Source organism: Mus caroli, chromosome 1 (assembly GCF_900094665.2).
Source record: "Mus caroli chromosome 1, CAROLI_EIJ_v1.1, whole genome shotgun sequence".
Classification (NCBI taxonomy): Eukaryota; Metazoa; Chordata; class Mammalia; order Rodentia; family Muridae; genus Mus; species Mus caroli.
The window spans coordinates 56,280,200-56,295,237 of record NC_034570.1 but is presented as its reverse complement, the minus strand read 5'-3'; the positions used below and the strand labels follow the sequence as shown (position 1 = coordinate 56,295,237).

General features: G+C 39.6%; 1 protein-coding gene across 1 annotated transcript in view; it reads right to left on the bottom strand.

Moving 5' to 3' along the window:
* Pard3b (par-3 family cell polarity regulator beta) overlaps positions 1–15,038 on the bottom strand; it is a 965,568-nt gene that overhangs the window by 383,258 nt on the left and 567,272 nt on the right. Inside the window, exons 14-15 of the mRNA XM_021162850.2 lie at positions 10,824–10,923; positions 2,187–2,302 (exon numbers count right to left, since the gene is read on the bottom strand). Of these exons, the coding sequence (XP_021018509.1) occupies positions 2,187–2,302; positions 10,824–10,923 (216 nt within the window). The remainder of the gene's footprint in view (positions 1–2,186; positions 2,303–10,823; positions 10,924–15,038) is intronic.

Below are 15,038 nucleotides of genomic sequence, written 5' to 3'. Positions count from 1 at the left end.
CTTCCTTCCTTCCTTCCTTCCTTCCTTCCTTTCCTTCCTTCCTTCCTTCTTTCTTTCCTTCTTCCTTCCTTCTTTCTTTCCTTCTTCCTTCCTTCCTTTTTTCCTTCCTTCCTTCCTTCCTTCCTTCCTTCCTTCCTTCCTTCCTCCCTCCCTCCCTCCCTCTCTCCCTCCCTCCCTCCCTTCGCCCCCTGTCTCTTTCTTTCATATTTTCTTACAATTTAGATCTTTAAACAAGATACCCCATGGACTTTTGAATAAATTGAACAGACATTATTATTACCACTTTTCATTAGAGTGTACCTATCATGACCAATAAAATGTGATGGGTGAATGCTAATACACATATTTCAGAAATAAGATTTCAATTTGAAAGAGAAAGTTTTCTCAAAAATAAAGTGTCAGCATTAATTATATTATCATATCCTTCAACCTTCATCAGAGAAGCTTCTACTCATAACTGATGGTGATTAACATGGAGACAGACAACTGGTCAAGGTAGAGAGAATGAGAGACTCCAGAAGCCCTCGCCCTAAGTGGGACATCTGTATCATGTCCCCTGTTCCCAAGATCATTACAGAAGAGGGGACTAAAAGAGTACAAGAGTCAGAGACAGCGATGGCCACAAGGAAACTGTGTCAACTATGAACATGACCTGTGCAAGCTCAAGCCAGACCAAAGTCCAACATGGAGAAAGGGGGTGGGCATGAAGTCCCACCGTCAGAGAGTATAGCCTCTGGCGAGCCAGCCACCCTCCAGTGGAACGCCATAGCCTCAGGACAGGACTACTTGGATTTGATAGATGTAAAAGAAAAAGGGGGGATGAATTTGGAAGGAGCTGAGGAAGGTGATAAATATGATTAAAAATTAAATACTTTTGGACATGACTGAGGTTTAATAATTGTGTAGACTTCATAATATTTTTTATCTCTGAAAATGGATGATATACTAATTTTATCTTTGGCACAGATTTTAGAATTATAATGCTAGCCACTTTTTTTTTAATTAAATAAGGAAAACAGCAATATATTCTCCTCCCCAAATTTAAGAGCTGTTTTTATCCATTCATCTTATTTATAGAGAAACTGGCAAGACAGAACAGGAAATGTTTATCAAGCACTCCAAGAAAATGAATTGCTCCTTAAATTATTAGTAATCCCAGATGTCACTGTCACATTAGCCCTTTGGTTTGTCACAGGTTTGCTCTTGAGCAAATCCCCTTCTGACCAGCACTCATGACAGCCTCCTTGCTGAGCGTTTCTGTCCATCTCACACGATAGGTCATTAGAGCAAATGCGTCCCAACAATTTAGTTAATTTCTAGAAAATGGAATCCATTTCCCTCGTTTCACTGTGATTGAACATTTTCCCGAGCTTCTGTAAATGAGCAACTGATAAGCCCTATTTATCAGACCATTGGGTAGAGCTTGCACCGTTGATGGTTCTGTTTCCTTGTTAATGTTAATGAGATATGTAATATGCCTCAAGAAAAAAACAATTGCAGAGGTTAGCCCCTGAACACTCAAGATACAATGAATATTTTGCTCGGAGTGTAGCATACACTCCGTAAGTTTCCAGAGGATGGGAGCAATGCTCTTCAGCATCTGAAAAGTCCTACAGCCTCATGACCTGCTCGACACTGTTGCCAGAGACCTGGATCTCCCCTTGAAGCCATCAAATGCTGTGCTGTTTAGTCAGTGCAACAGATCCAAGGCACTGCTCCCTCTTGAATGTCTTAGGATTTGAAGATATTTCATTGACAAAACCAATGGGGAGTAGCATTTGACCCATTCTTTTTCCCCAGGCCAAACAACAGTTATGCCCACTTGGCATGATATATGCAAACTGGAACCAATACACAAATGCAAAGACAGGCAGGCGAGCTGAAGTTTTGTTTTTGTTTTTTTTGTTTTTGCCATCCAGCTTTTCCAGGATTAGTTGTTTGTTTGTTTGTTTGTTTGTTTGTTTTTTCTTCCCTGATCAACAGAGGGAGAGAATTATGTGGAATGCTGCATAAAACTAAGCATCTCTTTCCTGTTCAAGCAGGTTATTCATAATTACATGTGCCAGAGGGAATGGAAAGATAGGGTGAGCAACTTCTGAAGTTTAAGAGACAAAACCTGGACTACTTTTGGAAGTCAGATGTGTGGGGACTGGACAGCAGACCTGATGCACATCCCCATCACTTACCAAGGTCCATGCTCTTGGAGGCTTTCAGGTTAATCAATTCGGGCTGCCTGACTGGTGTCACCATTCTGAAGTTGGCATGTTGATCTGGAAAATATCCTGTGGAATCCACTCCAGAGCTGTGGAAAGAAGGTTTGTGTTATATTTGGGTTTAGACCAAAAGGCAGGGAGGGAGGAAGATTATGAATGGATATGGATACATAGTTCTCACACTGCGTATCTTCATTCTTCAGCCTGAAGCCATGTATTGTTTTTTAATTATCTATAATCTTCTTTTACAGTTCAGTCATTATCCCCCTCCTGTTCAGCCCTCCGACAGTTCCTTATCCCATTCTTCCTCCCCTATCTCCAAGAGGATATCCTTATCCCCACATCTCCAGACACCCTGCCAGGTCTCCCTATTTCCTGGGGCCTCAAGTCTCTCAAGGGTTAGGTGCTTCTTTTCTCACTGAGGTCAGACCAGCCATTCCCTGCTGGATATGTGTAAGGGCCTCAGGTCAGCTAGTGTATGCTGCCTGGTTGGTGGCTCAGTGTCTGAGAGAAGTCCAGGGTCTGTTTAGACTTCTGGTCTTCCTAGGGGGTTGCCCTTCTCCTCAACTTCTTTTAGCCTTTCCCTAATTCAACCACAGGGGTCCCTAACTTCAGACCATTGCTTGGGTGTAAGTATCTGTGCAGCCATATATTTCAAACCTATACTTGGCCCTCAGACTTCTTTTATGGAATGTAACAGTTCTGGCCTATGTATGTTATCCTGCAGTATAATTTAACTATTGTGTTTGGGTTTATAGCATCTTTTGTTCTTCCAGTGGTTTCTACTAACTGGGATCCTGCTGCATCATATACAACTTCAGGTGGGTGAGGGGTGCTCAGCAACCCCCAACACTTCAAAGGATGTTTCTAGATACTAGCCCAGCCCAAAGTGGGCTCAGAGATTCCTAGGGGATAAGTGGGCCCTTTTAAAGAGCAGTGAAAGGGATGTCTCCATAAAGAAACCCATCTTGAATGACTGATGACTGCAGGAGACTGAGTTTTACCTTTCTCGGTGATCTTCAAAGAGTAATGTTAATGCAAGCAGAGTCTGTCCATCAATAACACCAAAAGAAAGCCACAGGAACAGCACAGTTGACAATTTAGACACAAATACATTAAATGCCCTTTATGGATTTCTTAGTACTTGGGGTCAATCTAAAGACTGTTGCTTCTACTGAATACTCTATTTTGCTTGGGGATTCAGTACAAAGGATTATATAAAGAAATTTCAGGTAATGGCTTACTTTTGTTTAGAAAGAAATAAGTACACACTTTCCATAAATTAAGTTGTAACTGCTTTCTCCTTTGTACTCGAGTTTGCTAAAGTGTATATGAGCAGCTCATCTCAGCATGATTTCTGTCCTAAACTCAGACTGGGTGACAAGTCTGTATCCTTAGACAATCTGAAAGGATTAAGGTTGAGTTTTAGAGAGTTTGGCATTTTAAACAACAAGCAGCAACAACAACCTTAATCTTGCATGAGGAGTTTCCTAAATGCAGAGAACAATCTCAACTTTTAAACTAAATACAGTAGCCAAATTTAATTTTTTAAAAACTTATCATTGATATTTAATATTCCCTGTTATTATTGTGAAATAGTAATCCTTAAGAATGAATAAATGAGCCTATACTCACTTATTATAACCCAGTGGGTAGAAATAGAATGTCTCCTGAGAGGTACCACAGTACATTATGCAAGAGTTAGGGCCATAGAACACAATGGACCAGTTTACATCCTGACTAGATGTGTGACTCAGGCAAGTCATTGTACCACAGTGTCCTTTTACATAAAAGAAGCATCACTGTATTGTCCAACCTTAGGCTTCAGTCTCCTCATCTATAAAATGTGCAGTAAGAAAACCACTCTGTAAGGCCATTGTAAAAGCTCAAACAAATTCAGATATGCAAAAATAGTGAGAATAGTGCCTACCACACAGTAAGAGCTCAATGTTTGTCATATTTTAATATTATAAGCTCCATTTCTGTGGGCCAAGGTGGCTATAGAACGAGGGGTCAGGATTCTCTCCAATGCAAACAGTATACTCATTTCCATGAAAAATATGTAGAAAATATGAGTTGGTATGTGGGTACACTGTCAATGGAGAAAGCCTTCAATGCTATAGACATGTTGCCTAGTGATGCCAGAGAATGCCAACTGTGCCTAAGAATTCATGACTCATTTAGTGTTACTGATGCCAGCATGATCAAATGCAAATATTCCAATTTCCCCTTGTAGTTTTACAGAATTCAGAGATGCTGCTGAGATCAAGAGCTACCTTGTTCTTTGGTGCTGTGGTAGCATGTGTCTTTACATGTGCTATTCTTCCTTTATTTGTACGTAAGATTTTTAGGGTTTGATCTTGTGTGATGATGCAGGTTTAATGTCAGCAGGACACATGATCTTCATAAATTCAAAAACGAGGCAGAAGGAATGAAGGGCTTGATTAGGGAATTAATGATTAAGGAATCATCCATCTCTTAGATGTGGCTCAAAGAAGGGGACTGATGGTCCTAGGTCACACAGCTGCTCGAGAGCAAAGCCTGGCCCGAGTCACAAGCCTGGATTAAGATAGTGGTGTGACTACATAAATATTAATGTCTTTTCCCTCTAAACTGAAGGTCTGAGCAGTTTCCTAAGTAACTTGCATTTTAGGTTTGCTTTTGCTTCCACAGAGTATAGGTTGTGGTGAAAGAAAAGAAAACCAAATAGCAGATCCAAGATGATGCTTCATATTTTAATGACAGCCTTCAGGGGAGATGCTTATGGCCAATATGAATATTCCTCTTCAAAACAAATATTTCATTGCATTTAAAGTACTCTGCTCATAACAGACTACGGGAATCTACCCAACTGATGAGTGTATTGGCTAATTCAATTCAGCCTTTTAGATTATCTTCTCAGTGATTGGCATGCCAAGAATAAGAGCTCAAAGCATCTAAACTTTTGGGAAATAATCATTCTTACCTATCACTATTCTAAATAGTGTGGGGTGACATATGATTGAGTATCAAGTTATGATCTGCTCAAACAAAACAAATCTATTTTCATAAAAATATTAGGGTATAATTGAGGAAAATAAGATAAATGAAAGCTGTACTGTACATATGAATGTTGCAAATCATTTACCCGTATATACATATGTCTGATTACATCCATTAATTTGAAGTTATATACATCTGTTACCACTATTTCGAATGTGTCCAAATGCACAGTTTGAAAACTTTAATTAGAAGGATCCCTATTGCCATCTTACAAACTGGAAATGCAAAAGAAAGCTGAAGTCAGACCTATAGATAATTAAGGCAAGACATGAGGGTCATGCAAGACAACGATGGAGTTAGAGCCAATGTCAGCAGCTAGCACACTGAAGTAATGAATGTAGTATTGAATCAGTTAATGTGAAAATATTTTAGCCATGTAAGTTAGACCGGTTGAATTGTTTGCAATTTTATGTTACACATCGAAAGCATTTGGAGTCAGAGTGACACAATGATTAAGTATAAAATATGACATATTTTAATTTTGAAGGAAGTTAGCATGTGCTCATGGCTGAGTGAGCTGCAGTTGGAGGCCGTGGGAAGCTGGAAGCTGACAGCAGGCCAAAGACGTGTCCTAGATAAAGGCCGTGTTTTCAGCATGAACAACCAGGGAATCTCTCAAATAGAAATGATACTCTTGTCAAATTATGCTGCATAATGAATAAATAAGGGTAGCAAGAAACATATGCCGCTGTCCTGAAAATGGTGACAAACCAGGAATATGAAAGACACAGGAGCCAGGAGTGGATGCTCAAGGAGAACTCCCCGAAAGTAAAAGACAAGGAGGAAGATTTGGAAGACTGGCCAAAAAAATTGTTTGCAGCGTCATAGGATCTATGCCTTGTGTATGTATCGGGGGCATATGGCTGATAAAATATGAATAATGAAGGAATAACCAAATGTTGTCTAAATTGCTAACAATATTATCTTAGAGTTTCTCTTGCTATGATAAAATACATGACAAAAAACAACTTGGATTAAAGTGGGGGTGGTATTGTATTTTACACCATATAATCTATCACCCAAGGAGCTGGTGTAAGGGAGAAATGCTGCTGCTTATCGACCTGCTCCTCATGGCTTCAGTCTGATTTCTCATAGCACCTAGGACCATCTGCCCAGGGGTAGCCCCATACACAGTTATCTATGCACTCCCATATCAAGAAAATACCTCCATAGACTTGCCTACAGGCCAATCTTTGGTGGCATCTTCTGAGTTGACAGTCTCTCCTTCTAAATAACTCTAGCTTGTGTCAATTGACAAAAGCTAGCCAGCACAGATGCTCAACATATTCTGTTATTGTTTGGCTTTAATCACTCATTGAGACTTCACAGCAAAAAAAACACATTTCCCATATATTTTGGTTTTTTTTCATACAGATTTTAAACTTCTCTCTTATGCAAAATCATTGATATAACAAAAATAAGTTCTGATTTCATGTTGTTTTAAAGAATAGGCATTAAATTTGATCAAATCTATTTTCCCCTCTATATAGAAGAGAGCTTCTCTTGTATAAAGGAAAACTTGACCTCTGAAAGCACACATTTCCCTTGTGGAGAGCTTTTCCATGTTTGATTTGAAAGGTGTTGGGGGTGGGGGCAGCCTTCCTTGCTCAACTTCTCTGGCTCCCTTCCAGTCCTTCCTCACACATCCAAATCCCACTGCTGCTGGTCACCTAGGCAACACAACAGCTTGCAGGATGGTACAGGTCACAGGTTCCCAGGAGGGGGGAGAGAGTTGCAAAGCATTAAGACTTGTTTTATCCACCTCAGAAATGTCTCTGTCCTTTCCAACCATATAATTTCTCCTTTCTCTTAGATACTGCTTCCCTCGTGTCTAACAAGTCCCAAGGGCTATAGCTTCCCCATCCACACACGAAATTGCTCAGGGTTTGACACTCATCCCTGGTGTTGAAACATCTAATGCTTCTCCACTGCTTTTCAGAGAAGCAAGGTGCTCATGGAACATGGCAGAGCAGCTGCCGTGGCTTCTGCCTCCAGATATCAAAGTTTCGGCTACACTGAACCCAGTCAGTATCCTTCCCTCTCCACCAAGGCTTGTCTTCTGCTGCCTCCCTGCTTCATGGGCCCCTCATTTTCCATGAAACCACTCTTTCTCTGATGTAACCTTCCTTCATCCTGCAGAGTTGGGGTTCAGTCTTCTGGGCTTCCAGGGCATTTTATACTGATCTCTCCATCTAATCTTCTTAAGAGAAAAATACATTTTTTTCTTTAGCCTAAAAAGCTTTTGGTTTGGGGTTTTTTGTTTGTTAGTTTTGTTTTTGTTTTTGTTTTGCCTACAAGGAGTTCGGTTTTTTCATGGCATTTTCCAACGTAATTTTTTCATTATTTTTTCCTCTTCCTCACTCCATCCTCATCACATGGACTATCCCACTCATGGCCTCATCCACTTTCCTGTCACACTTGACCTGCTGTGGCTGTCCCTCTCTCAATACCTCATGCTCCCTCTTTAGGTTGCCTCTATGGTTTGGTAGTCTATATGTACTCTCAGAAAACAATCTCTTATTTACATACCTACAAGCATTAAAAGTTACGATCTGATTATGAGAGAGAACATGAGAGTTTTGCTTTTCTGGCTTGGGTCACCTCCCTTAGTGCATTTTTCATTCAAACTGTACTCCTGCAAGTTTCCTAACTTTGTATTCTGAATAGCTAAGTGAAATGCATATATTCATATATACCTATAACATTTCATTATCTATTTTCTTGTAGACGGGCATCCAGGTTGGTTACATTCCATTGCTATTGTGAACAGTACAGCAATATATGTGGATTTACAAGCAGCTCTGCAGCAGAATTGAATTCTTTAGGTATGTGGCCAGGACTGGTATACATTGGTCATATGGCAGTTCGAATTTAATTTTTCTATCTTTGTCTTTGTGGTTCTATAAAAGTTTTGAGTGCATTTTCTTAATTTTTGCAATTATGAATTAATTATCTAATGTCTCCTTTCTCTTTCATTTCTTCACCCACCCACACGCCACTTCCCACTCTCCTTCAAATCCAAGGTCTTATTATTGGTTTTGCATTCACTTATCCACACACATATATGTTCCTACATATATCTTGTTGACTCCATATATCGTTAGTTGTATGTATGTTTACAGGGCTGACTGGTTGGCACTGCACCACCAAATGGTGTGCTCTTCCCTAGGAAAGACCACCTCTCCTGGTCCCAGCTTTCCTTGGTTGGCTTTGTGTAAGGTTGGGGGCTTTTGGTTGTTTTCATAATCTACTTTGGCATGGTCACTGATGCCATCCTTGTCCAGCTCAAGTTTGGACAGCCATGTTGGTGAGACTTTATGGATGTAGCTTTTGATATTACTGGAGACAGAATCTGGCAGCAGACTCCCTGATCCTTTGACTCTTACAATCTTTCCACCCCGTCTTCCATGATGTTCCCTGTATTACAAGAGTTTTTTTGTAGATGTATCCATTGGGACTGGGCTCCATAACTCTCTATTTGGATAGGTTGTGGTTTTCTTTAGTGGATTTCATCTATGGCAAAGAGAAGTTTTCATACCAAGTTCTTAAATGGTTGTGCCAGTTTGTATTTCCTCAGCAGTGGACAGGGGTTTCTCACGCCCATAGCCCTGCAGTCACTTGCTGTCACCTGTTTTCTCAATTTGATCTGGGTGAGAGAGAATCTCAGGTGACTTTAATTTACATTTCCCTGGTTGGGAATGATATTGAACATTTAAGAGTTATTTGTTGATTATTTGTTTCTTCTTTTGATACAGTCTGTTCATTTCAATAGCCTAATATTGATTAGGCAGCTGTATGATTTTAGTCCTTAATCTTTTGCAGATCTTCATATGTTCTCGATATCAATGTATTCTTCATACCACAGCCTGTCTGGGAGAGAGCTGACTGGGATACTCCCCATTCCATACCCTGTCCCTTCTCTCTGTAGACAGTTCCCCTTGATGTTTGCAAACTTTTAATTCTAAGCATTCCCATTTGTCAACTCTTGGGACTATTTTCTGAGCTCTTGGAGTCCTGGTCAAAAGGCGCTTGCCAGTGTCATAACTTCAAGCATGTTTGCTCTGCTCTCCTCTAACAGTCCAAGTGTCTCGAGCTGGAGATTAAGTCCTTTGACCTGTTTTAAATTGTATTTTGAGAAGGGTGAGAGATGCAGATCTAAATTCATTCTCCTTGGAGATTCCATTTTCCCAGCACCATTTGCTGAATAAACTTTTTTCTTTAGTGTATGTTCTCAGTATGTTTGTCAAAATTAGGTGGCCATAGATTTGTGGGTTTATTTTGGTGTCCTGCGTCCTATTCTGTTGACAGACATGTTTGACTTGGTATAAACACCAACCTGTTTGTTTTGTTTTTGTTTTATTGCTGTGGCCCTGTAGTTCAAGGTCAGGCCCTGGGATACCTGCAGCAATGTTGCTTTTGCTTAGGCTTTTGCCAATCTCTTTTCTACTGAATTCATCTTTGTGCTACCCTGATGGAACTGTGTGGCACACACAGAAGGAATTGTAAAGTAGAATGAATGAAACCACGAAGAATATTGATTTTTGGATGTCATCAAACTCATTTTGGATTCAGGATCAAGACAGACAATGTAGAGAATAAACAAAACTAACTACATTCTACGTTCTTTTAAAAAAGCCCTCCAGGTGTTGGCTTAGCACACTGTGATTCCCAGTGTTCTTCATGATAATGTTTTGAGAACAATAACTGATTTCAAAATCTAAAAAACAGAGGTAGTTCAACATAGGCAGGCTTTCCTCTGATAGAGTTGGCTATACTCTTGTGTAGCCTTATTTTTAGCCCATTGTATTAAAAAGCATAATAGAAATGACACCAGCGTTGCTGTAAGAAAAATGAAGAAATTTCCCAGCGTTATCATGGGAAACAGAATGGAATAAAATACACAGTTTTTTAACAGCCATAATAAATACAGAAAATAGCAAAGAGACAATTTAATGATTTTTAAAACTCATCAGAAGAACAAAATCTATGAATTCCCCTAGTTAAATAGTATGTATGCTTAGTAAATCTTCCGCTTTTGTGCCTGTGTGAGTCTAAAAGTTATTGATTTTCTAGTTTCTATTACAGAGTGGCTATAATATTGGGTACCCTTTTCAATATTTTAGATTATATGGTGCTGCTTTAATTTTTAGGTTCCATTAACTTTCTTGGAGCATCTATTTTTAAAATTCCTTTCAGTTTTGCCAATTACAAAGTAAAGAAAAAATAACCTGAGACTTTATGCTTCTTAGGTTTTACTTTGCACCTTCCTATGTAAGAGGTTGGAATTTTTTTCTTCTTTTGAATTCTGCTACTCTGATCTTCAAAATTTTAAGAGAAACCCAGCTATTTTCTTAGTGATGTTAATTATATAAGATGAATCTCAAAAAAATTCCAGGAACCAAGTTATGAACAATGTAAGTTCCTAGTCACAAAAACCTTTCACTGGGGAGGAAAAATGGAGACTATGAGATTTCCATTCTGCAAAGAAATAGAGTTAAAATAAGGTTGCTGAGTTTTCCCAGAAAAACCATAACAGGGAACATTTATGATATATCATTTTATCGATACCTGTGACTGAAATCTTCAAGGCCCCATTCCAGAGCAGGATGTGGTGGCGGGGACGGCGGTACTTCATTCTCAGCCCACCCATCACTGGGAAGCAATAGGTCTATAAAACAAGGAACAAATGAAGCTGTAGTAAACCAGAGGGAGAAGGAGCTGGCCTTACTTGTATTTCAGTCCATCTCTCACACATAAACCACCTTAGAAATCAATAGGCCTTTACCTGGAATGGAAGGAGCCACAAGAATGCTCCCTGGCTGAGATAACCTGTGCCTCCTATGGGTGTCTGTGTGGGTGACCTGCTCACTATCCACTATGGCGAATAAATCTACACATCTCTGTGACCTTTTGTTACCTGGGAAAGCCCAGTGCTTATCAATATCCCTGATTTGTAGGAGACTCATAAAACATGTCTTTTATACCTTAATACTTTTAAAAGTGTGACTCTATAAATAAATACTCTGCATTATAATTTAGACATTTACCTGAGCGGGAAAAAGTACTGAAGAAAATGTCTTGAGACCTGGGATACTGTTCAGTGTTTAGACAAAGCAGGGGGTGGAGTGGGGGAGGGGAAGATCCACTTTTTCTATCTGAACCATAGGAAGGCCTTGGAAGCAAAGGACAGGAGTCTGAGTTTGGATTTTTCTACTTGACAAAATGTGTCACTCTTCTCCAGGCTATTTGGTAGTGGAAAATAACATTCACCCTGACCATCACTGTTACTAACAGAAGTAAGTTCTGAGGAAACCCTGTGGGTGCTCACTAATCATATTGTTCATTCTGAATATTTTTTTCCTTTAATACAATGACAATACTGTGGATGAAAGGAACTATAGAATGTTCTGGTTAGAACAAAAGGGGTTTTTTTCTTCCTCTTGTTTGTTTGTTTTTTGTTCTGTTTGCGGTGGGACTTCCTTTTTTTTTTTTCCCTACATTTGGCTCCTATTGCCCTGTGAATCTGAGACCATTACCCAACTTCTCCAATCCTCAAAGTTTAAATATAGATAATGATGCTATGAATACCTTCCCTGTGGTGGGGGGATGAAGCTGAGTGGAAGAGCCTTTGACTAACATGCACAAAATCCTGTCCCCCACATCAAGCGCCACAAAATAAAATAAAATGACCACGTAGAGACCAGGCATGAGGGCACCCACACCTTTAATCCAAGTACTTGGAAGACAGAAGCAAAAGCACCTCAGGGAGCTTGAGGCCATCCTGGTGTACATGGAGAGCCCAGAGCAGCCAGCACTACTTAGAGAAACTCTCTTGCAAAAACAGACAAACAAAACCAAACAACAACAGCAACAACAAACAATATGAAATGGAACATACAGCCTGTGATGAGAAAGGAGGTAGACTAAATCAGGCAGGACAGTGACTCCTACAAATAACATGCTACCATTAACATATAAAATGTTACCATGCTAAAAAACGTAAATCCCACTGTTTATCTAATGGCGTGAAATATTTTATGGCGTGAAATATCATTAGACTAGAACTCTGAACATTTCTGCTGGGTCTCAACTTGTTGATTAACACAGAAGATCTTGTGGTTTGTCAGGCTTCACAATAATGTTAGGCAATTCCTTATTATCTATCTTTCTCTATATATTTATGTATATATGTATATGTATATATATATATATATGCATGGATCTATCTAAAAATATTATTGTCTGTTCTGGTTCTGTAGAAAACTCTACCAAAGACAGCCAACAAGAGATTGCTACAACTCTACTCCAAGAAATACCCTGGAATGGAAGGATTGGAAGCAGAGCTGACATGCTCCTAGGAATGAGGGTGGAAACAAGAAACCTGGCCACCAGGTAGGTGTTGGAAGTAACAAAACAGAATAAGCAAAGGTAGCCAACACTGTTCCCTGGACCTCTACCACTATCAATGGTGGTGGCAGACAGACAGACAGAGACTTGCTTACAGACACAAAATGGAAAGTCTATCCTATAAATAGTATCTGTAGTCTCTTAGTCCATCTCCATGCTGGTGGTAAACATAGACGTAATCTGCTAATTTGCTAGTTCAGATTAACTTTACAGAATACAAGTCTATATCCTTAGCAGCTGCTTCATCTCCTTCGTCTTAGCCATGCAAGATTGAATGCTCTGACTTGAGTGCAGCCATGGACTTACCTATCTTAGCTGATAATGATTGAAACGTCTGTCTTATCTGTAAGAGTCTTACCCTGTTTCCAAAGCTCACTGGACATTCCATCTCCTCTATGAAGCCTTCACTGTTACCTAGGTTTCAACTGCTTTTATAACAAGGGAATAATGTTTAGTTGGCAAACATCTGTGTACCATTTCCCAGCCCTTTGTGTCCCAGACTCATTCTTGCAAATGGGATGTAAGTTGCTATAGTGAATATCATCATTGCCTGTCTCAGAGGTTTTGAGAGTATACAGCTTGTGTCCATACCACCCCTATCTCCCCCAAAGCCCATGCCAGTTTGTTAGAGTGAGTCTCTGTATGCACCCTAATCACAACACAGAGCATTCTTTTTCCATTGAGCTGCCATAGTCTATGATGTCTGCCTTTACCCATTAATGTTTAAGTTTATGTATTAGTAGTAGCATAAAATAAGTCCTGTATCATATCTATCACATTCAATTTTGCAGAGACAGCTATTTATTGACCTATTAAGCTAAAATCTATTCATCAACATTTTTCTAACTAGACTGAAGGTTACTTCTATAGTGTCTTCTGTATTGTCTGTTCTGAAGCCTTTTCTTGGGTTCTTTGGACTCTTATTATAGCTATTATTTTAACTTTAACTGTTACTATACTCCTAGGGGCAAGCTGTACTGTTTAGTGTAATGATAGGAGCAGAGGTAAATATATTGGTTAACTCTGAGTGCAGCATACTCAGATCCTGTAGGGACTTTGTTGTCTTGACCCTGACATCAGGTATGTAAGAATAGAATTTTAACCTCATACCAATAATATTTACCTCCTGCATAAGACACACTCCTGACACACACACACACACACACACACACACACAGCTTGTGAATGTTGACAATGTGTCTTCTTGTTACTGTTGGCTAAGTCATTGTTGGCTAAGTGGTCTTCTTCAATTACTGCATTTTGGGGTGTTTGTTTGTTTGTTTTGTAGAACCCATAAAGTCGAAAACAGTTAAGAGGGAATAAAAGAAATCATGAGTTTAAATAGGGTAAGAAAACTATGGCCCTGGTCTAAAATTAGACCACAATTTGGCCTTTAAATGAAGTTTTGTTGAACATATTTACACCCATTTGATTGCACACTGAAACAACAACAGTTGCTACTACAAGTGGCCAAGTGTAGTTTGATGACCCTGCCTTACACTCTTTTTTTTTTTTCCTTAATTTTTTCCTTTTCTTTGTCTTTTTAAATTTGTTGATTTGTTTTTGGGTGAATTTATATTTGTGCCTTAGGAGGCCAGATGAGGGTTCAGAACCCCTGGAACTGGCGGTACAGACAGTTGTAACCTGCTATGTGGGTGCTGGAAATTGAATCGCAGTTCTCTGGAAGGGCAGCCAGTGATTTCAATAGCTGAACCATCTCTCTGGCCTTAAATTCTTCTTGAGGATAATGATAGTGTTGCAGTATTGTACACATCTGCTTTCCTGATAAGTGGTTGACACCATAAAGGTAGATATTCAATCAACATTAGTCAAACTGAGAAGAATTCAATTTCTCATCAACATTGCAGAATATCTTCTGCTATAGACTGATGGATCCACTTTGGCTCCAACAAGGTTAAACACTGGAGAAATTTTATTTTATTTTATTTTATTGTTTTTTCAAGACAGGATTTCTCTGTATAGCTCTGACTGTCCTGGACCTTACCCTGTAGATCAGGCTGGCATCGAACTCAGAAATCTGCTTGTCTTTGCCCTCCAAACTCCAGGGAATATGAATATAGTGGAATAGGGTGCAAAATGAAAATGTCTGATTTGAGGTAGGGAGGAAAGGCCTAATATAGTGGGTGATTGGAAGGATTTGGACAATGGGTGACTAGCTGTCACCTGAGCTAAACTTGGAGACAACAAAAGATCAAGAGGGCAAACGTGAAGAGGGCAGGGAGAGAAAGGCTGCAGCTAGAAGTAGATGGTGCCGAGGTTCTATCCATCAGTCTCAGGAGACTGTTGGTGTTGGTGCACCTTAAGGCTATTCAGCCGCCTAACTAGCTTACAGAAAGCCCCAGGGACAAGCCTCCA